Here is a 23903-nt window from a genome sequence, read left to right as displayed (position 1 = left end):
TGCTAAGGGAGACGCCCTCCGCCGCCCAAATCCCCAGGAAGCCCAGGGCCGGGCCGGGAAAGGTGCGGAGTTGGAAAAGGAAGGTCTCGTGGAAGCCAGGGGGCAACTAACTCGGTTTAAACGCCCATACATTTGACCCTCACCTCTTCAGACTGGCTGGTCTTCCTCCTCTTCCCTGCCCCTTCCAGCTCCTTCTCCTTTTTATCCTGTCCCGAATAGAAGGAATTGCCATTAGCTCAAGGAGTCCCAGCCCTGGCTGCTCGGGGCTGGGCATGAGAGACAGAGAGAGGTGTTTGAGCCTCACCTTGGGCGTGCGCTTCCGCGAGATGCTCTGTCCCAGCTTGCTGAGGAAGGAGATAGGAGACTTCGTGCTGGCAATCAGGACGGCTTTCTCTTCGGCGTTCAGGTCCAGGGTGTCTGTGAGCACAGAATGGAGGGCCAGCTCACTGCCTGGGGACGGTCCAGAAGCCATCAGACTTGCCCACACCCTGGCTTTCTGGCCTAGAGCCCGCTGCACTGTGGGCAGGTTGTGTCCAACCTGCTTATCTTGTATCTACCCCAGTGTTTAGTACAGTGCTTGGCACCAAGTAAGCAATTAATACATGAGAAGAGAGAAGGGAAAGAAACTTGGCTCCAGCAACCAGTTGGTTGGGACGGGAACCCCGGACTCCTTACCGCTGGAGGGGAGAGAGTCCTTGAACATCTCGTAGAACTGCGTCAGGTACATCACCATGGACAGCTTGTCTGGGTCGCCGACCGAGGCCATGTCCTTGCCGGTCATGATGGGAGAGATTCCCAATTCCTTCTCGGCGATGTCAAATGCCAGTTGGTTGTTCTTCTCCACGTTGCGCTCATCCAGAGAATCGAAGTCTCTGCAGGGAGAGGTCGGCGTGAGGAGGGTCAGGGGGAGCTCCCCTAAAGATAAAAACCAAACCGATCCCCATCCCCGAATGCGAAGGCAGCGTCCTCCTCTCGCTCCCGCCCTCTCAATAACCAACGAGGAGCACTCCTCCTCCAGCCCAGGCAGGGCCACGGGCCCTCGCTGGGGAAACAGCAGGCCTCTCGGCCCGCTTCCGGTGGCCATCGTGGTCTTGCCGGAATGTGAGCTCCGGGGCCGAGGGCCGGCTCTGAGGGTTTCGTACGGTGCCCAGGGCACCGGCAGAACCGTTACACAATGAAGACAATCACCCTTCCGTTGATCACCCGGCCTTAGACTAATAGCTCTGGGGAGGAAACTTGTCTACGAACTCTACTGTACTGGACCCTCCCAAGCACTTAGTATAGTGCTCTGCACACATCAAGCATTCAATAAATACCACTGCTTGAATGACTAGGACACCTTCACATCGCAACAGCATTTTTCGAAACCCACTCACCCTTCCACGGCTTTTGACTTGGGGAAATTCCAGGACTTTCCTTGGGAAGTCTCTCCAGGACTGTATTTCTTGACTTTTCCCCAAGTCCTTAATACTAGTCTTTAACGACCAGGCTACGGGGTGAGCGTCGAGATCGCTTCCCCTTTGATCACGATTCCCCTTCCTACGCCATTCTCCGACCGTTACGTAACCCACTTATTTTTCGGAATGAGATTTTCTTTCTTCTGAACAGCCTGCTCTTCCCAACCAACGGCTCCAAAATGGCCCGGAGGATCCCGGTGGGATCTCATCGAAGCCAAATGACCTCACTGAGCGGCGTTTTGTTCGGCTCAGAGAACTAAGGGAACACAAACCCAGCCAGTGTTGGGATACTTTGCCCCTGGCCAACGCCAACGTCCAATCCTCTATTCTCTCTCCTCCTCTCGCAAACAGACACTTCCCCCTGTAGTCCCCGTCCTGTTGCAGGAAATGGGGGGGGGAAGGGGTGCAGTTGGCTGTGGGCCTTTAGGGAGGGAGAAGAGGGGAAGGGAGCTGGTGAGAATCCAGGGCAGTTGGGCAGCTCTCTTCTTCAGTTTAGCCCAACGTGAAGCCTCTTTCCAGGGATTCCACGCTGGGTCTTTTGTTTTATTTATGGTATTTGTTAAGCGCTTACTATGTGCCAGGCACTATACTAAGCGCTGGGGTAGACTGGAGCTAATCAGGTTGGACACAGTCCATGTCTCTCATGGGCTCACGGTCTTAATCAGCGTGGTGGAGAAGCTAATCAGAAGCAGCGTGGCTCAGTGGAAAGAGCATGGGCTGGGGAGCCAGAGATCACGGGCTCAAATCCCGGCTCCGACGTTTGTCAGCTGTGTGACTTTGGGCAAGTCACTTAACTTCTCTGTGCCTCAGTTACCTCATCTGTAAAACGGGGATTAAGACTGTGAGCCCCAAGTGGGACAACCTGATCACCTTGTATCCTCCCCAGGACTTGGAACAGTGCTTTGCACATAGTAAGCGCTTAAATACCATCATTATTATTATTACAGTGTTGAGAGGGTAAGGAAGCAGTAGGTTGGGTGGAGGCAGCTAAGAGGCGGAGAGGAGGGGAGGGAGGGGGGACGCTAGCCATGATGGTGGGTATGAAGCAAACTGTCTCGGCTGATTAAAGGACCTGCAGTCTGAGATTTGTATAATGCCCAAACTGCTCTGTCCAGAGCCCACCCCCCGGCTCCTGCATTGCAGACTAAGTCAGTTGGCTTGGAATTGCCAACTGAAGCCACCGGCGAGTCCCAGACAGCGGAAGTCGAGCTCAAGCGGACCCTGTCTCCGGGCCACCGGCACTGCCGGGGCTCTACTTAATCGGGTGCGGCAGAGCAATGGGACTGGGAAGAGTCGGGGAGGTCAGGGAAGGCAGAGTGGCTGCCCTGAGGGCCCAACGGACCCTAGTGGCTCGGCTCAGCTCCCCTCCCGTCGAGGGTGGCCAGGGGAGAAGCTGGCAGCCCGGGCCGGCGTCCACGCCGCTTACATCAGGTCAGGTCGGTATCTGTGGATGATAGCGCACAGGGCCAGGCCGCTTTTCCAGGACACGGTGAGGTCGGTCACGTCCACGCCCGCGTAGCCTTCCGTCTGCCTCTGGCACCAGCCCAGCAGCTTGCTGGAGCGAGCGACGGACTCTGTAACGGCCCAGAGAGACCCGCCTGTCAGAACAGAGCCCAGGGCCACAGTCCCACCCCCGCCATTCTCTCCTCCTCTTACCCATCTCGGGCCATCGCCCAGCAGGCAACCGGGGGACAGTTCAGGCTGAGGGGAGTAGGAGGGAGGGGTAGAATGGAACTTTAAGGGGATGTCGTCTCCTACTGAGACTGAAGGAAAGACCACAGGTACCCAGACCACACCCACCCCTCCGCATCCTGGTGACCCACCCTGGGCTAACTCTCTGAGCGCCATGCAAAGACCCGGCGGGCAGCCTAGTGTGGCCAGGCTGCTGCCCGAGACGGAGGCACCTCCCTCGCCACAGCTCCAAGTTTTTCTAGAAATCAGGAAGCGGAGGGCACAAGCCATTCCCCGGTCCCACCCAGAGAGGAGCAGAGGGCAAAGGTCCAGACTCCCAACTCTAGCAGCGCGGGGAGTTTGCTAGATGGGGAAGACCCGGGTCTGCGGAATGGCCCCTCCCGTTGCCGAGCCTGGCCTGAGAGCAGCAACAGGCGAATGGGCTGGCTTGGGTCCCAGACCAACCCCAGCCTGGCAAACTCAAGCCCGCAGGGAAATCAGAGGCCACTCCAAGCTCATGCGTGATGCCTCAGGGGCACCTGGAAGCCGGTGTGAACCCGCCAGCAAGCCACCGTGGTCCAACGGGAAGAGCATGGGACTCAGAACCAAGACACACGGGGTCTACTCCCATCTCAGCCACTAGCTTTCTGTGTGACTTTGGACAAGTCGCTTAGCCTCTCTGTGCCTCTGTTGCCTCATCAGAAAACAAGGAATAAGATACCTGCTCTTCCTCCATCTTAGATGATGAGCCACATACGGGGCAGGGATCGTAACCGATTATCTTTTGTCGGTCAATCCCAGGCATTTATTGAATCTTTACTTTGGGCAGAGCACCGTACTAGGCCCGCGGGACAATATAATGGAATCAACAGTTTTCCACACAGTAAGCGCTCAATAAATACGACTGAATGGATGAACAGTCACGTACCCTGCCTTCAAGGAGCTTACACACTCATGGGGAGGAAGACGCTAAAATAAATTACAGCTAGGAGGAAGTAATAGAGTAGAAAGATATCTACCTATGTGCTACAGGGAGTGGTAAGGATTTAAGAATGTAGGTGATATTGAAGTGCTGAAGTGGCAGATGGGGATATGAGGTGGGGAGATTAGAGCGATAATAGTAGCATTGGTATTTAAGTGCTTACTGTGTGCAGAGCACTGTACTAAGCACTGGGAAAGAACCCACAGATGGGAATTAGACATGGTCCCTGTCCCTCGGAAGGCTCACGATCTACAATTAGAGATCAGGGAAAGCTTCCTGGAGGAAACGTGGCTTTGACAGGGCTTTGAGGATGGGGAGAGCGGTGGCCGGTCGGATACGAAGAAAAAGGGAGTTGCAAGCGGCAGACAGAAGAGGTGGGCAGGGGGAGAGTTGAGAATGAGGCACGGTGGGAGGCCAGCTGGAGAAGAACCATGAGCGTAAACTGGGCATCTACCCCGGGTAAGGCACAGTGCTTTGGTACAAGATATGCTCGAACACCATCATTACCATCATCACCGTCGTTATCGTTATCGCTATCACTACCATCCTCCTGCCGTGCAAACCGACAGATTCCTCAAGATTTCCTCTTTGTTTCCACTTGAGGGCAGGGCTCGTCTCTTATCTCTAGTGGACTCTCCTCCCAAGCGCATGGTACAGTGCTTCTGTACACAGCAAGCGCTCAATAACTCCTGACTGATCCATCAGCTGACTGAACCTGAGCCTGGGCCACTGGGTGTCACCACAAGGAGGAATTCTCGTTCCGTTCCCGCTTCCTAGAAGGACCTGGAGTAGCAGACGGAGAGTTTGCGGGTGCCCTTCCCTGCCAGGGAAGGAGACAAGTTTGGGTCTCACCACTCCGGGCCCGGACCGAGGGCAGTAGCCAGGCCTCAATGGGGAATCCCCGCTGGGAAGCCGTCACTAAACTCACCGTTGCGCGTCAGCTTTGGGGTTCTCGAGTTCACCATGTTCTCGATTTCCAGGTGAATGTCTTTCAGTTCCCCAGTGTCATAAAGGTGGCGTACCTGGAGGGCAGAAGGCAGGGCGGGGACAGGGTTGGAGAAGAGAGATCAAATCGTGGCAAACATCGCAATGAGGTAATCAGTGTGCTCCAAAGCGCTCGCCCTGTGGTAGATCCCAGAGAAAGATACGGTGAAAATCAGCCCAACGACAGGCCAGGGCTCCCCCCCGCCCCCAGGGTGCTCATGGGCTACCTAGAGGATGCTTGTTTTGAAGATGCGGAAATCCCCTCCCCATCTCGGCAGCGTCTCGTCACGTCACCACCCCAGAGGTGGTGAAGGGCAAGGTGGCTTGGAGGTCTGAGAGTTCAGCGTCTCCTTGAGGTCAGAGATCCTGTCTTCCAACTCTCTGGTACTGTCCTCTCCTAAATGCTTAGTATAGTGCTGTGCACATAGTAATCACTCAATAAATACCACCGATTAAATGACCGATTGATTGAACCAAAGGTCCCGGGGCACCAGTGGCGGCTCCTCTTCTGATTGGTGACCACACAACCCCTCTGGGCCTAACAGAGTACCCCTTTCATCAGTCAGCAGTATTCACTGAACATCTCACTAGCCTATAGTGAGCCTGGGAGAGTTCACTAGAACCAAAAGCCACCATACCCCTGCCCTTGGGGAGTTTATAATCTAATGAGAAAAACGAGACAGGGAGAAACTATCTACTAGTCTTCCCAGCCTTTTCTGGCTGATGCAAGGGGAACCCAAAGGGGGTTAGGAAGGAACCTGGGGCTCTCTGAAGGAGCGGGGGAGACAAACCCTCAGCATTTTGTCCCAGTTGTTGGTGGGGGGGAATTCCACCACTCTAGCCCAAACGTGAACAGCTCAGACGTGTGAGCAAGCCGGTGGCGGGAGACAGAGCGCCCACCTGGTTTGGCCGCAGGAAGTTGACGTTGATGTTGGGGTAGCGGGTGACGGGGTCGATGCTGTAGTGGCTGAAGTTTTTGCTCACGTTCTCCGGGGTGGTTTGAGGCAGCAGTCTGTAGATGCTCTCCCTGGGGACGGCCCACAGCCTCATCAGTGAGAGCACCACGCATCCCACGGCCGCCCTGCCCGTCACGTGTTGAACCGGAGCCCCATCGTCCCAAGGACTCCGCCAAACTCTCCATCCCCAACTACCTCCCACGCACCACAGACATTTGTACAGAGAACAAATAGGGCTCCGGACCAGACCCAGCGTAGCGATCGGTGCCCATACGGGGGTGACCCAGGAGCCCCGCGTCCCGGGGCCGGCCGGGTGGGCATCGAGGCTGGACCGCTAAGGCCGCGGAGCGAGGCGGTCCCCACGGTCGCCCGGCATTCATCACCTCTCCGCCAGCACCTCCAGCGGGCTGGTTCCTTGAGACCAGCTTCGTACCATCCAGGCAGAGTCCATGGCGGCCAGAAAGCCCCTGGCGATCCCAGTTCCCATTGGCCAGAACGGCTGCACGGGTGGAGAAATGGGGTGCAAGGGGAAGAGAAGAAAGATAAATTACAGGGTGCAGGAGTCAGGAGAAAGAAAAGGAAGATAAATTAAGGGGCTTAGTTGACCGTTCTGCACACAATAAGCACTTAATAAATAACACTGCTTGATTGATTAAAGTCACAAATAATATGGGGGCAGGGGCGGCCTCATCGATCACCCCGCCCAGCCACCTCCTGACCCCCCGCAACGGGTGGTCAGCGCCCCCCGGCCCGCTCACCTCAAGGAGGCTGTCCCCGACCAGGGCCACCAGCAGTTGGTGGCCGTTCTGCTCCCGCACCAGGGCCGCATTCTCCGAGGCGTACATGCAGGTGAAATCGAACATGGCCACGTCCGGCTGCCCGTAGTGATTGATGGCAAAGTCCAGCGAGGGCAGCTGCTGGTTGGTGGAGAAGTCGGCTGCCTCGCGGGCGTAGCTGAGCAGCGCCTCCTGGTCCACATTGTCCCGGGAGAGGAGCAGCTCTGTGTCTGCATAGTCCTGTCCACAGGGAGAGATGCAGCTCAGACAGGGTGCCCCCTCAAGGAACGGGACCCCCGGTAGACACGAGGGCCTCATGGGACGGACCGTGCTGCCTAGCCCGGATGGGGAGAGATCCTGCCGGCTCTCGTTGGCATGAAGCGCCGACTCCCTCGCCTACTGTTGATCTAACCGGGTGGCCTGCAGCCACGAGCCTTGGGGGTCACTGAGCAGGTGAGTGGCAGACGTGGAGTAGACGAGAAGTGGGTGGGAGTTGAGGCCATCCCCCTAGCAAGGGGGCCTGTGGGACCAGCCCCACGTTCCTGCAAGGAGAAACGGTTGCCCACCTCTCTTCTGGGGAGCCTGGAAGCCTCTGGCAGAGGCCGCCCTTCACCTTCTACTCTCTGCCCCTGCCCGTGACCTGCCAGTCAAATGTTCCTGCCCTACCTTAAGACGGAGGCTTAAAAGGCCAACGTTGACCCTCCTGGGCCCGCTACAACAAGAGCGACAGCCGAAATCCAATGGGCCCGAAAGCCACAATTGTTCAACACGAGGCCATACAGGCGGAGGGCATCGGTCCCGCCCTCGAGGGACGGCAAGGAGGTAGCCCGGGACCGCCGGTAGCCGCCATCAGCCGAGCGTGACATCCGGCCCATCTCCTGGAGCAGCCGAACGACTCCATCCTGGGGACAGGTTCGGCCGCCGCCAGGGACCCACTGCCCCCGCGTGTCGCTGCCACCCTGAGCTCAGAGACTGTTCGTCTGTTCAGAACAAGGCCCGGAGGCGGAGGTGGAGGAGGGAGTCCAGGACTCTGGGAGTGCTGACTGGGGGGCCCCGCCAGGCACTCTATCCAAGTTCAGAGAAGTCAAATTCAGAGAAATCCAGCCCAACTGAACTTCATTCCTCCTCAGTCTGAAAACAGCAAGAACCCGCTGAGACCCAGAGAGCCAAGGCCAGAAGGAACAGAATCAGCCTGACAAGACTCCCTCCCCCACGGGAGGAAGTGAATCCCGCAGCTCGGGGGAACTGCGCTGGACAGAACCGCAGGATGGCCTGCCCGGTGACCTCGGGCAGATAACCTCTCAGGGCCTTGGTTCCCTCATCTGTTAAATGGGACGAAGATTCCTGTTCTCCCCCCGTTCCTCTTTGCCTGGGAGCACTCTGAGGGACAGTGTCCTACCTGATCACTTTCTACCAACCCCAGTGCTTAGCAGAGAGTTCTGACAAAGTGTTGAATAAATACGATCACCACGGGTCTTTGCTACAGCCTCGAGTTCCCTTTCAGCCCCGGCTCCAGCTCGACGGCTTAACCCCCTCCATGGCAGGAGCCCAACTACCTCTCTGGATGTGGAGGGATCTTAAGGGACAGGCTTGGTTTGCTGTGAAGAACCCCGTTCGCCATCGCCATCGGCTCCCCTCGAGGCCTCCGAGACACTTACGTGCAGGATCACCCCCTTCTCCAGCAAGCTCTGCTTCTTGGCTGTCATGACAAAATAGTGCGTGTCGTCCTTGTAGTAGACGATGTTCTCCAGGTCGATGCCTAAAACCGGAAGAGGAAGGCTTGTCAAGGCGGCATGCCCGGGGGAGAAGGGTTCCCAGGGCGAGTCCCACCATGCCATGAAAAGCAATATGGCATAGTGGATACAGCACGGTCCAGGGAGTCAGGTGGTCATGGGTTCTAATCCTGGCTCTACCTCTTGTCTGCTGTGTGACCCCGGACAAGTCACTTCACTGCTCTGTGCCTCAGTTCCCTCACCTGGAAAATGAGGAATGAGACTGTGAGCCCCACGTGGGACAGGGACTGTGTCCAACCCGATTTGCTTGTATCCATCCCAGTGTTTACTACACTGCCTGGCACATAATAAGTGCTTAATAAATACCATCATCATCATCATCATCGACTCCTCTGTGAGCCCAAGCAAGAGTCCGGCCAGGTTGGGGGTCTATCTGCGGCCTGGGACACTTGGCCTTTCTTGATGCTTCTGGGCTGGGAACTTCAAACTTACACTGGAGCAGGAGGGATTAGGCCAGAGAGGAAGGGAAGTTGAGGGAGTCTTGTCCCGCCTCTATCGTCATCATCAGTAGTAGTCAATGAGTGTTTACAGTGTACAGAGCACTGTACTGAGCGCTTGGGAGAGGACAGTAAAACAGAGTTGGGAGACACGTTCCCTGCTCACAACGAGCTTACAGCCTAGTGGGGAAGATAGACAATAGTATCAATAATTTATAGTAATTTAAAGATATGTATATAAGTCCTGTGGGGCTGGGGAAGGGGGGGAAGAGGGCGAATATCCTGTATCTACCTCAGTGCTTAACACACAGTAAGCACTCGACAAATACCTAAATCATTACTATTATCTTCTGGGATAATTTTGGTAAATCTAGCCTGCAGTCAGGGGGATGGATTATAATGTCCACCTAACCCCGTGAACTGTACGGGGGCCCGGGGCCAAAATGAAGCTTTGCTGAGATGAAACACCCTGCCGCGATCCTCTTCTGCACGGTGATTTTCACCTCGCCATGCCCTTCTGAAACCCAGGGACCAAACTAAGGGTCCGAGCCCAGGAGAGCCCAGAAACAAATGAAATGATCCAGTGGTTGGAAAGAAAAAGAGGCCAGGTAAGAGGAAGGCACCAGGCGACACTCGCAGGGAGGAAAAAAGGGGAAGGCGTGGGGGAAGTGGATGGCAGCGTGGCCTAGTGAAACCACGGGGCCCCGAACCGGCCATTCGATTTCCCCCGGCAATAGCCACCCACCTGTGGCCTCCCGCAGCTCCTGGAAGAACTTCTGGTTGAAGATGAAGGCCACACCACTGATCTCCTCCACCTTGGCCTCCGCTGTGGTGTTGCGGTTGATGAAGTTGGCCGTGATGGCGATGGCCAGCTTGCCTCGGAATTCTTTCCGACGAAACCCTGAGAGAGAGGGGGCTTGGTCGGGAACAGCCAGATGAGAGGCCGGAAAAAGGAGCGGGAGGGTTTCCAAACAGCAGCTGCTCACTACCTCAAGCCACCATAAGACCACAGTGGCTTCTGCCCACCAAAGACACCCGGCTCTCCGTCCCAGGGAAGCCCTTGGACTCGCTGAGCTAGGCCGGCCCACGGAGCGGCCGTCCGCCCCAACGAGAGGTCCCCTGAGGGGTTATGAACCCCACCGTGAGGCTGACCAGATCCCCTCCTGCCAGGAGGGCACATCGGTCTGAGCTCCTTGGGTCTTTTCCTTAGCACCCCCAGGGGAAGCCCGCAATCCTCTTCCTCTGAGGGGGGACCGGGACGGGGTGGGGAGGCCAGCAAGGCAGAAGGAGCTGAGCTTTGACGTTGGACCAGTTCAGACCGGTTAGCCTCCACAATTCCACCATGGGGCTCCCCACCCCCAAACGACACTGGGAAGTGGACATTTTCACTCATCAGACGACCCAGAGGGGAAGGGTCCAGGGACCAGCGTCCCTTCGCCCTCCGAGCCAGACGGGGTCAAAGGGCAGAACCCACTACCTTCCAAGGTGTTCCTCCTGCCGTCCCCTCCGATGATCACTTCGAACTCATACTCCGACACGGGGTGTGTTTTGGGGTGCACCAGGGCCCGCCAGCCTATCCCTACAGATAAAATTCTGAGTCAGTACCCGCCAACACACAAGACACACCTCCCAAGCCTGGGACATCGTAACATATCACAGTCACACATGACAGCCAATGCCTCTGAGAGGGCTGCAGTGCAGCTGGATGCTTCAAACGCCCAGCTCTCCGGGTCCCCTAGAACACGACCCAGGAATGCCAAGCAGCTCTGCAGGGTTTACTGATATTCTGGGCTCCAGCCCAGACATAAAAAAAACACACTCGGGAGCGCTAATGGAACGTTACGTGTGATCCCTCACGTACAGGGGTCACCGCAAACCCGACCGGCCCTCCCGCTGCAACGGGACACCTCACTGTCCCCTTCCCACCCGGCCCTCCCGTCCCACCGTCCACCGTCTTGCCCCAACCTACTCTCATTCTCCTGATCCTCGGGGGGGTTGACGAGCCCCTGGAATTCCACGTTGACATGGATTTCGATCCCCAGGATCAAGGCGACCTTCAAGAGGATCAACTGGAGCTGCCGGATACCTGTGGGTCAGGAAGGAGACCGAGTCAGGAAGCGGGAGGGAGGGACCGAGGATGAAGGCCCTCCAGAAGCCCCACCCACCGCCCACGGTCAGCTTCTTGGGATTCTCGACGCCTTCTCTAGCCAAAGTGACATTTTCCGGGACGTGTTCTGAATGACGACCGACCGGCCTGCATCAGGTTAGATAAAGCGCTTGGAGACTGGACGGATAGATGATTTGATGCTGACCATCCCTCGACCACCCCCACTGTGACCCTCCCACCGGATTTCTGGCCGTCGGGTAGCCCGACTGCCCATCTCCAGAGGCTTCTGAGCACAGAGAGGAAGCCAGAGTCCTCGTTTCCCAGATGGGGCTGCTCTCCTGGGATTAGAAGTGTCCCGGGCCACTGCGGTGGGAAGGGGTCCACGGAGCCTGCTGCACTTACTGATGTGGTCGATGGCCCCGGCACAGAACTTGCCGTAGAACTTCTTAGCCCCGAGCCCCCGCAGGTCGTGGATGGTGAAGGGCCAGAGATGGAGCACATTGTTGCGGGAGAAGGCATCCCGCTTCTCAACGACCACCACCTTGGCTCCCAGAAGAGACAGGTCTATGGCGGTCCGCAGACCGCAGGGTCCCGCGCCGATGATGAGACACTGAAAGAGCCAAAGGCCAGCCGGACAACGGGGCTGTTAAAGGACCAGTTCCTCGAGGTACTGGCCCCCGCCCGGATGCCCAAACTGGAACACCGTTGCAGCTGAGGATGATAAGGGGTTGGTTCGGAACCCCAGGCGGCCTCTACCATGGCACCCCTAGCCGGAGCGGGGGTTGCTGCGAACTCCTGTTGGGGTCACGCCCAGAGCTGATTCTCAGGTTATGGGGGCTCCCCAGGGTTCCGATCAGCAGTAGGTGCTGAGGCAGAGGGGGCCTCTGGACACCTCCCCGGCCCCTACCCAAATCGTTCCTCTCCTAAATCCCCGGAGCAACCATTCCGCTGCAGGTTGGTCTGGGCCTCGGGTCCACATCTCCCAGGGCTGCTTTCTTCTGGAGATGTGGCATGTCCCTTCTGTACTATGGGGGTGGATTTCAGGGGGAGACATGTTCCCAAATCCATCTCAACCCTGAAACCCCGCTCAGTCATTTGGGGGCCAGGCTTGACCCCCTACGCCCCAGGGGACACCCTTCCTCTCACCCAGAGCTAACTTGCCGAGCCCAGAGATTCACAGCCTTCATCCCTTTGTGTCACCTGGGCCAGGAAAGCAGGTTTCCAGCCTCACTCTGGTAGGTCGCAGCTTGGTATTTGGGCATAATTCAGGGTTCCTGGGGCCCCAACAGAAACGGGGACTTCCCGCTGGATTTCTGGGTCCCGATCAGAACTGTTTCCAAGAAAACAGTGAGGGCTCCCTCAGTTGGGGCCTAGAACCACCAAGCTGACACCCAGCGGGATGAAATCCTGTAGTCAGGAGGCCTCTGGTCACGCCCCATGCCCAGAACTCATTGACAACCATTACACAAAGGCTGACGATGGGGTACGGGGTGACAGTCAAGGGGTGACTCACTCATTGTCAAACCACTTTCTCTAAACTTAACACAGCGGGCATCCAGGCCCCGTGAGCCCGCACGGCCGAGCCAGGGCTTCCATAAAGGCGGTCGAAAGAGAGACCCGAAAAGAAGGAAGCAGATCCGGGCCACCGGAAGGGAGACTGCAGACAGCCTGATAAACCCAAACTCACACCCTGTGCCCCTTGCAATGAAATCCCATTCCCCAGATGGCAAGAAAGCTCAAAGAGGTCAGTCTCTAGACTGTGAACTCATTGTAGGCAGGGAATGTGTCTGTTATATTGCTGTGCTGTACTCTCCCAAGCGCTCAGTACAATGCTCTGCACACAGTAAGCGCTCAATAAATATGACTGACTGATCGATCGATCTACACTGGCAATGATGTGGGGGCTTTGCGAGGAGCCCAGGTGGCCAATGAGGCCAAGGGCCTAGGACTCCGCCGACCTGCATCACGAGCCACGACCCACTCAAGGCCCGTGGGAAATTCCACTCTGCTCGCTGACAACGTCCATGTCAAACTGGCCGAAGATCATTATGGCAGGGTCCCTGAGCCCAGTACCGAGCCCGGGCTTCCCCGGTCTCCAAACAGACTAGACTGGAGTTGGGTCATGCTTCTCCCCGGTCCTGGCCCCAGCCCAGTCAGGCCTCACCTTGGTGTTGGTGCACACTTTCCCCTTCTTGTAGTCTTTGTGGCCCCCTCGCTTGTCCAGCTTGGCCCAGAGCGCTTTGGCTTTCCAATAGTTCAGCTTGGACTTAAGTTTATGGTAGAAGGAGCGGTAGTCACGTGGCTTCAGCTCCAGGTGGTCACAGAGCTCCTGGAAGGCCTTGAGTGTCCCCTTGCAGGTGCTGGCCTGGACGAAGCGGTCAAAGAGGACGTGTGCCTGGTTCATCTTGTCGCTCCTGCTCTCCTCCATGCTCCCCGGAGCAGCCGGGTCCTCCCTTTGGGGCCGTCGGTCTGCCCGCGGCCTTCAAGGGGCTATCCGGCCGACTCGGTCAACCTGCCGGAGGGAAGGAATCATCAAAGAGATCAGGCTTATCCTGGTGGGACCCTTGGGGCTGCTCAGGAAGGCGGTCTTGAAGACTTCTACAGGGAATTCCCCAGCCAGGTCAAAGCAACCGGGCACTGGGTTGCACCTGACCAAAATCATCTCAACTGAGATCGCGTCTTTTCATTCCCAAGAGCTTCGTTCAATGGCTCTGTGGCCAGCAAGGACTCAACAAGTATGACCGGGGGATTGATCTTAGCCTCATGGGTTAATTCCGCCCCCAACATTGACCAGTGCCCAGGTGAGCTCTAGGCCCTGCATGTCACCCTGGAGGTGTGAGGAACCTCTTATATTTTAAGGAGAGACGTGGTTTAGCCTCAGGCGCTGCCCCACAGCAGCCTCCCCTAAGCCGGTCACCCAGCTTCAGTTTCCAAAGAGATCCGACTATCGGCACGGCTCCATATTCTCCGTCCGTGTGAGCGTTCTCCCACGCGTGGTTGGGATCTGCATCTTGCCCCATACTCCGGGGCCTGATCTTACTCGGGTGATAGGAATGGTTCGGGGTTAGGGAGTGAAGAACGGGAAAGGAAAACCAACTATGCATTTCACTTCTCCCACCCTGGAGGCAGTCTCTCTCCGAGGAAAGGGCACCCGTAGAACACGGACGGGGTCTAATGGCCATTCGAACGCTGCCTGGCTCTGTGACCTTGGGTAAGTCAGAGAACCCGCCTCATGAGATGAAGTTAATGCTGCCCCTCCCCCTAGCCTACTGAGATAGTATGAGACAAAACAGGAATTGAGGCAAAGTACTTGAACCTTCCTGGAAGACACCAATAGATTCTAGGAATTATTATCATCATCCTACTGCTGCCTGCCTAAATTAAACAGCCAAACTCATGTGTCTGCAGGACTGGGTACTCGAGGCATATGCCTCTAACACCCTGTACATGTGCTTGCTTATCCCTAATCCCACACCTTTCACCTATCTGTCAATTGACAAGTGATATTTATTGAGTGCTTGGGGGCCTACGGTAAATAAGGAGACATAAGCCCTGCCCTCAAGGAGTTTACAATCTATCGAAGGAGACGGATATTAAAATAAATTATACGTAGAGGAGACCATCAAGTATAAGGCTATGCACACAAGTGCTTGGGGAGGACAGGGGGAATAAATACCTTAAGAGCTTATTTAAGGACGGGGGCATGGATTCAAGTGTGCGGGTGATACAGTAGAGAGCGAAGAGGGAGGGAAGATGAAAGATTAAGTTCAAGAAGGCTACCTGGAGGAGATGCGATTGTCTCTATTGGTGAACTGTCCTTTCCAGGCACTTAGTGCAGTGCTCCGCACACAGTAAGTGGTCAATAAATAAGATTGAATGAATGAATAGTATGGAGGTGGGGACCCTGTAGGAATTGATGGGGAAGAGAGTTCCTGGAAGGAGGCAGGGAGGGAGGAAGGGTTCAAAGGCAAAAGAGCCAAGGCCTACTGACACAGCCTACAGGCCCTAACCCTCGGCCGATGGCCTCGCCCAGTGGCCCCTAAGCCCAGTGTGGGTCAAAGGGGCTCACCGTAGAAATGGCTTTAGTTTTGGCTTCTCTTCCCCTGAAAGCAGTTTGTTCCAGGTGGCAGCGAGTCTGGGAAAATCTCAAGGAGTTTCCTAAAAAGTGCTTGGCTCTTTCCTGCCAGCCAAGGCTGCTACTGAAAATGTGGCATGCAATCAAATCAAATCAAGTGTGTGTGTGTGTGTGTGTGTGTGTGTGTGTCTGGCAAGGGGATGGGGGTGAAATATGTGTCGGGCAGAGCAGAGAGGCAGAGAAGTGAGGTTCCCAGGTGCCTGTTGCATCAGGGAAGCTGACTTTGACCCCGAGTTCCTTTTGGGGGCTGCCTGCTGTTTGCTTTGCTTTCTGGCAGCCAAGCTGTATTGAGCAATTCTGTCTGCAAACGCTTCACCTGTTTCCATACTGTTTGGGGCCTTTTGTGTGCTCTGGACTTAATCTGTCTTTTTTCCCTTTTGCCAGGGAGCAACTTCCTTTCTCCTTTGTTTCTAAACTGCAATAGCATCTCTCTCTGATCCAGACCTCGGTACAACTCAGCTCCCGAACGAGTGACCCTAAGAGTGTGTGTGCTCTTGAAAATCGGGGTGGGGGGGGACAGTGAGAGGGGAAGAGCAGGAGGAACAGGTGGTGGGAGGGCACGTGAGGAGGCTGCTGATGTCCCGAGCTCTTATCAAATCCACATCAAGAAATTCAATCCCCTTCTTGTCTCCTCTCACAGGCGCTACAGTGTCCGGCAAAGGTCCGGGATCTTGGCCTCCCGGGGCATTTTAAGGGAAAAGCACCGTAGTGTCCACCCGGGTTGCCGCCCGCTGCTTCCGAACAAGCCGGGACAGCCTGCAGAGCCGGAGGGGGGCCTCAAAACAGCTCTGTTAGCTCTGGTCCCCCAGTGGATTGGCCAACCATGATGTCATCCTCATACTTCTACCCTGGCCTCCTATTAAGGGCCTTGCCCTCTTGGCTCTTATCTTCCAATCTCCATTTTCCACTCTCTAATAGCAGTGAGCCCAGGCAGGGTCTGAGAGAAAAACAGACTGTGCCTCTACCTCTCTGGGCCCTGATCTGAGGTACAGCAGTGCCCTGCCCTGAGAGTCACCATTCCTCTGAATTTATTTGGTGCTTTCACTTTCCAGAGCGCTCTCACGTTTACCTCAGTTTTGTCCTCACAACGTCCCTGTGATGTAGGAAGCTATTTCTCCGCTCAGTTTGCATATGAGAAAAGTAAGACCCAGAGAGGTGAAACGACCAACCCACTGTCAGATAGCAGCCGGTCCAGGGACGTAACTGAGCCCAAGAGCCAGGTTGTTTGGATTCTCAGACCACAATGTTCTTTCCACTAGGCCACAATCCCTCAGCTTAAGGGGGTCTTCTGGTCGCAAAGAATGTTTAACTTCCTTCTCTTCCTCCACTCCCTTCACAGTCCACTCACTTCCCAGGGTCTCCTCCCTCAAAACCCAGAGGAAAACTCTCTTGGTAATTCCTGCCCTCGCTAAGCTAACCTCTCATCAACTTCCCGCAGATTTCCAGCACCTAAAGGGGGTGACAGAGAAGGGGAGCATCACCGACGAGGAGAGACCCGTAGGGCTGGATCCATATGCCAGCCTCCGAGTTCAGGGCAGTGGCCGGGATGAATTCCCTCAGCGGTCGCCTTTCTGCTGCTCCACAAGTCCAAGAGAAGGATGGGAGCAGTGGAAGGAGTCTCACCAAACTACAGCCTGGAGGAGCAGGTGAGAGGCGAGGTTTCTTCAGTTTGTGGTAACTGACTGTTGGATCCTGACTTTGCTGAGCTCCTCTTTTCGCAGACTCAATTACCCAGGGGCCTAACCAGAATTACGCATTAACAGAGAAACAGGAGGAGGAGGGGGAACAGATAGAGAAGGAAGAAGAAGGGGATGGGGGGGAGGGAAAGGGGGTCTGCTTCCCACCCAGCACCTCACCGCCTTAGGGGCTATATGTAATCCTTCTACTGTGTCTGAAGGGCAAACTCACAAGTTGCTCTCCTATATGGACACAACCGGACACGACGCCCCTTGGCCAAAACCTGGGAGTAAGGAGCCGTAAAACACAAGCAGGGTGTGGGGGATGGAGGGAGGCAGGGCCGGGAAGGAGGAAACAGAAGGGGGAAAGTGGGGCTGGGGGAAGGGAAGAAAGAGGAAGCGACGGCGATGCCAGGTTTCCAGGGCATTCAAGGGTACGTGGCCCGGCCATTTCTGCCAGTTTGACAATATCCTGCATGTTTTGTCTCGCGGCAGCTGATTGCTGACTCAGAAGTCCTGTGCATTCCTCCGCGGCTGCCAGGGAGGGCCGGGGAGGGGCGGACAAAGCCTGTGAAGTACATGCAGGAACAGGGTGCGTGTTTCTCTTTACGACAACGGTAAATGTTTGTCACTGACTCACGGTGGGCTCGAGGCCTCCACCTCCAGTGCCGGGGAGAGGGTGCGAGGTTGGGGGGTGGTTGGAGACCTGGGGGAGAGGGGCTTCTTTAAGAACTGGAACACCCAAACTGAATCTAACGGGGCAGAGAGAGAGAGATGATAAACTTGAAGAGGTGGGTCTCCTGACCGCAGCACCGTTCGTTTTCTACGTTGCGTAAACCCTTACAGCTGTGCAAATCTCAGCATCTAGGAAACAGCCCATGAAATGCTCTTCCCCAAGATGTGATAGGTCGGGGCTTGAAGAGACTTGGAATGTGGCCGGGAGAAAATTGGGGGAACAAGGGAAGACAGCCAAGGAAGGGGTTGGCGGGGGGGGGCGCCTCAGCTACTGGGAGCAATCAGGGATCCATCACTCTGCACCTCAGTTCCATAAACTCTTGGATAGGTCCCCTCTAAGCACATGATACTCACCCCACCCTCAGCCCCACATCATTTATGTCCACATCCATTATTTAGTTTAATGTGTGTCTCCCCCGTCTAGACTGTAAGCTCCTTGTGGGCAGAGAATGTGTCTACCGACTCTGTTGTACTGTACTCTCCTAAGCACTTAGTACACTGCTCTGCACACAGAAAGCGCGTCATAAATACCACTCATAGTTCGATTGATAAGCTAAGTGGAGCATCAGAAACCACCTCCCCTGGCCAACACCTACTTCTTCCAGGAAACCAACTCGGGATCCCATAAGACGACTAGGACCATCTCCACGCAGGTGATGAGTCCGGGCCCTCTGCCCACAAATTCCATCTTGACAAAAAAAGATTTGAAAGGGCCCAGGAGGGAGCTGGGGGCCCTCTGGGAGCTGAACATTAATGGACCTAGATGATGACGACGAGGGTAACTTCCCCCTATTATATGCGCGGGGCACACACACTCACACACACATCCCCCACCAGGATAACAAAGAGAACAGTGTAATGGATTCTGTGTCTGCGGCACATAGCTGTCTTGTATAGAAGCCAAGAACTGCCGTGCGTTAATGCCTGTGCTCTGGAGACCGAGGCACAAGATATGCAGATGGTTATGAATTGCTCTGGAGTCTGCTCGGGTCTGACAATAAGCCTGAGAAGCGGAGGTCTGTGGGCCAGCCTGCGATCGGGGAGCCCCTCTACGCAAACGGAGACCTTCCTTGTCCACCCAAACCCAGTGCAGCCTCCTCACCGGGCTGTCGGCGTGGGACCCGGTTAGGGAATTAGGGAACCAAACTTCCGGCCACACGGCTCCGCCGGAACCGAATGAGACGGCGATGTCGGAAGAGGCTGGGCACCCGGGCATCCCCGGGTGCCCAGAGTGGGCCGAGGCGCCTGGTGGGGGGCGCGCTACATCGGCAGCAGGCGGGCTCGGCCTGTGGCCAGCAGAAGGGAGATTGCTGCTCTCCTTCCTCAAGGGGAGGATCGGGCCACTAAGAAGCAAAGGAGATTGGATTGAGGGGCGCTGCAAGCGGCAACTGGGCCCACATGACAAAGGACAATCTCTTTGCACCTACGGTGTGGAACAAACCCCGGTTGGCCTTTCTCCCTCTTGAGAGGCTGGGAGCCGGGGGCATCATCTCCCAGCGCCAAGGGCAGATCTCTAAGCCAGCACGCCCCAACGGGCCGAAAAAGGGTGGGGAAGCTGGTAACACTTTCAGCTTTCATTTGCCATCGGGGGCTGGGACGAAAGTTCTCCGAGGGACGGTCTGTAAAGAGTGCAGGGACGCCTCATCTGATTCTGTCCCAGCGGGGGCAGGTGGGCGGGGGTGCCGGGAAGACCCACCGAAAGCGGGCTGGGCCCCAAGCACGAAACTGGATCTGAAAAAGGAGTTGTGAGAGAAAGCGTGGAGGGATTTCTGAAGCTATGGCCAGGCTCCCATTGAGGACTGTGCTTCGCGTCTTAATGCGATTCTTTTGGGGAAGAAATGGGACGACTTCTGTCCGAAGCCTGAAGGAGCAGTTGCTGATGGTCTGCGGCGTGCGACCTGGCCCTCGGCGCCTGACTGCCGGGCTCCGCCGATCCTGGCTCCTCACCATCCTCCCAGTTAACGGCACCGCCCTCCTGGGGAGAGGCCCTCCTCCTTGCTCACGGAAGCTGGGCCCACCCCTGGTCGCCAGGTGGTGACGCCATGACTCCCGGTAGTCTCTGTCCCACTGCTAGGCTGGCAGGGCTTTTTTCGAGGGGTTACGTTAGCGGAACCAAACCAGCTTGGGGCCAAACGGAGAGTCTGAAATATCCCGGGACAAAAGCAGAGGAAAAACCAGGCGGAGGCTGGGAGCCAACGCAAACTGTATAATGGGGGAGGTGGGGATGGATCAAAAAAAATGAAAATCACGTTGCTGACCTTGTGAACAACAAGATAAAACATCCCAGTCCCGTCGACCCCCTCGGGCAGGGGGCCTGCCTTCCCCTTGGAGCGACCCTGGGGAGTCATCTCTAAATGAGCTCAGCATAAACTTTTCCTCACCCTAAGCAAGTAGCTCTGCGCCAGGCTTCTTAAAATAACAGACCTCAAAGCCACAAGTCAGACAACCTTAGGAGACGTCCTAGCGGCCTGGCCGCCAACTGAGGTGGCCTCGGTTGAGACTTGAAAAATCTCTGCCCTCCCTCCTACATTTGCGAGGTCTGGAGGGAGTGGGCCCAAGGAGACGGGTGTGGCCCAAAGGCTCAGCAAAGCTCCCACCCTACGACCCCGGGGGGCACCAACCAAATGGCCAACACCCCGCTGCTGCTACCAGGGGCCTTAAGCCGGAGACGGGGGGGGGGGGGTTCTCCAGATGCACACGTGAACACCCAGTCGCACACACGTGTACGCACACGCCTCTCCCTGCAGAGCCCAAGCTTGGCCCAGCTAACCCACGGTTCCCCCTGCTCGCTCCCCCTCTCACTCCTCTCCTGGTGCGGCCAGGGCAGCTCCTCGTGCCCGCTGCCGACCTTGCGTTCAAACAAACGTGTGGTGGGCTCTCGGGTGGCCATAAATCCTCCTGGAGCCCAGCCAAGGCCGGAGCTCAGGTGGAACTCCGGGGTCCCAGCCGCGAAGGTCTTCTACCGACCACGCGCAGCCCCATCCTCAGCAATTCTACCCTTCCCCAACCCCAGGAACCCAAAGCTAGGCCTCTCTCTGGGCTCCAACACTACCCATCTGACCAAATTGTGCTCGCACCTGGTCCTGCAGGTCTATCCCCTACTCAAACACCTCTGGGATTAGCACAGCCTCACCACTTTCTCCGAATCCTCCAGAGGCAGAGAGGCGGTGGCCTTAAAAGGGTCTGCGAGCCCTGAGCTTTTGTGACCACATTCAACAGATAAAGATGACTCTACCTACACCTGGGAAATAAAACACACCATAAAAACACTCCATAAAAATGCTTCTGAAAACCCGGATCACCGCCCTCTCGGGCACCCGAGTGTCTTACCCGGGTGGCCCTACTCGGCAGCCACTCGCCCTGGATGATCCCGTCACCCCGCCCTCCGGCTGGTGTTCCCCAAAAGGGCGGAGGACGGGGGAAGACCGTGGGCCCAGGGCGAGGACAAGAGCCACCCCGGCCAGAGTCTGGAGCCGCCCCCAGGAGGAAGGAGCTTTACCTGCTTTCTTTCCCACCGGGGCTCCCGGACCTCCGTCCCCACTGGCCACCACGGTGACATGACTGCCCGGGTTCCACCTTCTGTGGGGAGAGCGAGCCCCGGGGCTCAGGATGGTTACTGGTTTGGGAAGAGCCAGGCTGTCTTCAGTCACCCAGCCCACTCTCAAGGAGGAGAATCCAACCAACAGCAGGGGGGAAAGAGCCCCCTGGCCTGCTTCCCCGGAGATAAGCCTCTGCACCGTCTAATTCCAGGCTTCTTCAAAGTCTGCGTCAAAGTCATGAATCTGTCATATCCCCCGGGTGTTAGAAGAGGCGCACTTTTCCAGGCGAGGACAAAAGAAGGGCCTCTCAGTCAGAGCTACTCGCGTTTGCTCTGGTCTGATAAGGACAGGAAGATAGGGAGAGCAACTGGGAGGTGGTGGTCAGAGAGATAGGCAGGTGCCTGGGACAGTAGCATCAGGACAGGGATAGGGTCAAGGTCAACAGCCCAACTAGAAGTTCTTTTCCAGGGGGAGAAGAATAGGGGCAGGGAAACTGTATCTCCTGACAGTCAAATTCTTCCAAGCCCTAATCTTCCCTTCTCAGGGATGGACCAGCTGTGCCCTCCGGGGAAGGGGCGATGTCCGGTGGGACTGGAGGAGGGAAGCCACCGAGCACCCAGGCAGGCGGTCGGTGGCAGCTGGGGCGGCTCTTCCCGAACCTGGACCCGGTGTTGGCGCTGCCTGTGCAAACTGGCACCAAGTGGGGAGGGGCCTTGGACTCCTTAATTTTCTTGACTAAGACAAGATCTGCTTCCTCCCCAAAAGTCCCGACTCTGTGTGTGTGTGGGTCTCTCTCAGCGCACCAGCCAGAATCCATTTAAGTGGGAAGTTCGGCTCCCCAGAGAGCCAAAGGCTCTCTTTTCGCTGCACGCAGGAGGGGCACCAGGCTTGGTCACAGTCAAGTGACAAGGCCGTTGGTTTCTGCGTCAACGTTTCCACCCAGAGGCCTCGGCTGAGCTGGGGAACCCCCGGCTCCCTCATCACTCCAATCCTTGCCTGGGTCACACAGGTACCGGGACAGGGATGTCTGGAGTGAATAATGTGGTGGAGGTGGGTGGGCGGAAGAGGGTCACCGAAAGGCTTAAAATCCCCATTTCAATCAGATTGGCCCTTGGGTGGGGCTGGCTACATAAATTTCCACCCCTTCAGACAGAGGCACGGGTACTGCATCACACACATCCCTGCACATAGTAAGCGCTCGATAAATACGACTGAATGACATCTAGTCATCCCCCATATACGAAAAGGCTGACGGTCGCAGCGGCAGCACTAAACCGCAGTCGATTTAGCTGGAATGGGTTCGGTATGAAGACTTCTGGAGCCAGTTTGCCCACCTCCTTGCTTCTTGCATCCACTGCCCCAGGAGGAACATGACCGGCAGGGACAAGAAAGCCCAGTGCTTAGAACACAGTAAGCACTTAAATGCCACAATCATTATTAGCAGTCACGCACAAATCAATGGCTCTATAATCACTTTCTGCACACAGGCTCCGTCTCAAAGCCCTCTGGGATTGGGTCAAGGCTCCTCCGACAGTTGTTACAGGAGCCTCCGACACGTTCTATGACCCGTCGCTTGCGCTTTTCATTTGGTCAGTGTGTTGGCCAACGTCCTGGTCCCCCATAAACTTCCCTAGGGCCCACTCCCAGTAGGCTTGGTGTTGAACTGAACCAAGGCAGAAACTAAGAACCGAGGAGGAAATGGAAGAGAAGAGGCTTCCTGGGCACAGAGGTAAGCAGGGGTTGCCCTGGATACAGGGCTCTGATTCCAGCACCTGTCTGGCTCTCTGGGAAAGTTGGTCTGGTATCAGGAAGGAAAGCTGTGTGTCAGTTTCTGCTTCCTGTTGTTTTTCATTTGAGCTGAAACAGCTCCGTCAAAACTCTCCAGTGTAGGAGGTGTTAAGGGGGCCAGCGAAGCCCAGGGTAACCTCTTTCGAGGCCCCGGTCCCCCTCACCCTCTCCCGGAAAACCGGGGGTCAACCGAGGCAGGCAGTTTAGTTTCCGCTCACATATTTGGGGTCCTAATGGAGAGAAAGTGGGGCAAGGGAACGACAAGGAAACCAGGCAACGGAGCTGCATGCACTGCCTCTCTCTTCCTGTTCTAGCGAGGGTGAGATGGGGGCGGGGAGAGCCAGGGGAAGGCCTGAACATCCCCAATCCTATTTCGGATTTGGTCTCAGTCCACGTCCCACGTGGGGCTCACAATCTTAACTCCTGCTTTACGGATGAGGTCACTGAAGCCCAGAGAAGTGAAATGACTTGCCCAAGGTCACGCAGCAGACACGTGGCAGAGCTGGGATTAGAGCTCAGGTCCTTCTGACTCACAGGCTCGTGCTCTATCCGTCCACTAGGCCACACTGCTTCCCGTGACCTCAGTAGCCTGGATTCTCCCAAGAGGCAGAAGAGGGGGGCATCTCTGCCTCCCGGCCTGATGATAAAACCACTGCAGGTCCCTACTAATTAAAACCTCCACTGGAGAGAAGCCAAAGGTTTCTCCCTTTTTGAGGATCACTAAGGAAAGGGGGAGGAGGAGATAGGAGAGGAGAGTGGAGTAATCTACCCAGAGAGAAAACTGCTGAGTGAGCAATGCCATCCCAGCTGGAGAAACTTCAAGGAAAACCCGCCACGTTAAAAGAAAGCGTCAATGTCTCGGGGGTT

At 56.3% G+C, this 23903-nt stretch overlaps 1 protein-coding gene across 20 annotated transcripts in view; it reads right to left on the bottom strand.

The window, feature by feature from the left end:
- The window catches only part of MICAL3 (microtubule associated monooxygenase, calponin and LIM domain containing 3), a 118324-nt gene that overhangs the window by 68780 nt on the left and 25641 nt on the right, over positions 1 to 23903 (bottom strand). For 19 of the 20 annotated variants that reach the window (XM_029077690.2, XM_029077699.2, XM_029077696.2 and 16 more), the window contains exons 2-15: positions 13328 to 13675; positions 11566 to 11773; positions 11026 to 11142; positions 10534 to 10635; positions 9802 to 9957; positions 8485 to 8585; positions 6809 to 7066; positions 6434 to 6549; positions 5995 to 6121; positions 5039 to 5132; positions 2884 to 3031; positions 676 to 872; positions 305 to 417; positions 144 to 206 (exon numbers count right to left, since the gene is read on the bottom strand). In XM_029077690.2, coding sequence (XP_028933523.1) covers positions 144 to 206; positions 305 to 417; positions 676 to 872; positions 2884 to 3031; positions 5039 to 5132; positions 5995 to 6121; positions 6434 to 6549; positions 6809 to 7066; positions 8485 to 8585; positions 9802 to 9957; positions 10534 to 10635; positions 11026 to 11142; positions 11566 to 11773; positions 13328 to 13591 — 2064 coding nt within the window. In that variant the 5' untranslated portion in view covers positions 13592 to 13675. Of the gene's footprint in view, positions 1 to 143; positions 207 to 304; positions 418 to 675; positions 873 to 2883; positions 3032 to 5038; positions 5133 to 5994; positions 6122 to 6433; positions 6550 to 6808; positions 7067 to 8484; positions 8586 to 9801; positions 9958 to 10533; positions 10636 to 11025; positions 11143 to 11565; positions 11774 to 13327; positions 13676 to 21208; positions 21407 to 23903 lie in introns of those variants that run through there. The other variant, XM_029077691.2, reaches the window with a different exon arrangement.

The sequence above is a fragment of the Ornithorhynchus anatinus genome, chromosome 13 (genome assembly GCF_004115215.2).
Source record: "Ornithorhynchus anatinus isolate Pmale09 chromosome 13, mOrnAna1.pri.v4, whole genome shotgun sequence".
In the NCBI taxonomy this organism is placed as follows: domain Eukaryota; kingdom Metazoa; phylum Chordata; class Mammalia; order Monotremata; family Ornithorhynchidae; genus Ornithorhynchus; species Ornithorhynchus anatinus.
The sequence above is the reverse complement of the archived record's forward strand: the minus strand, read 5'-3'. Positions and strand labels throughout refer to the sequence as shown.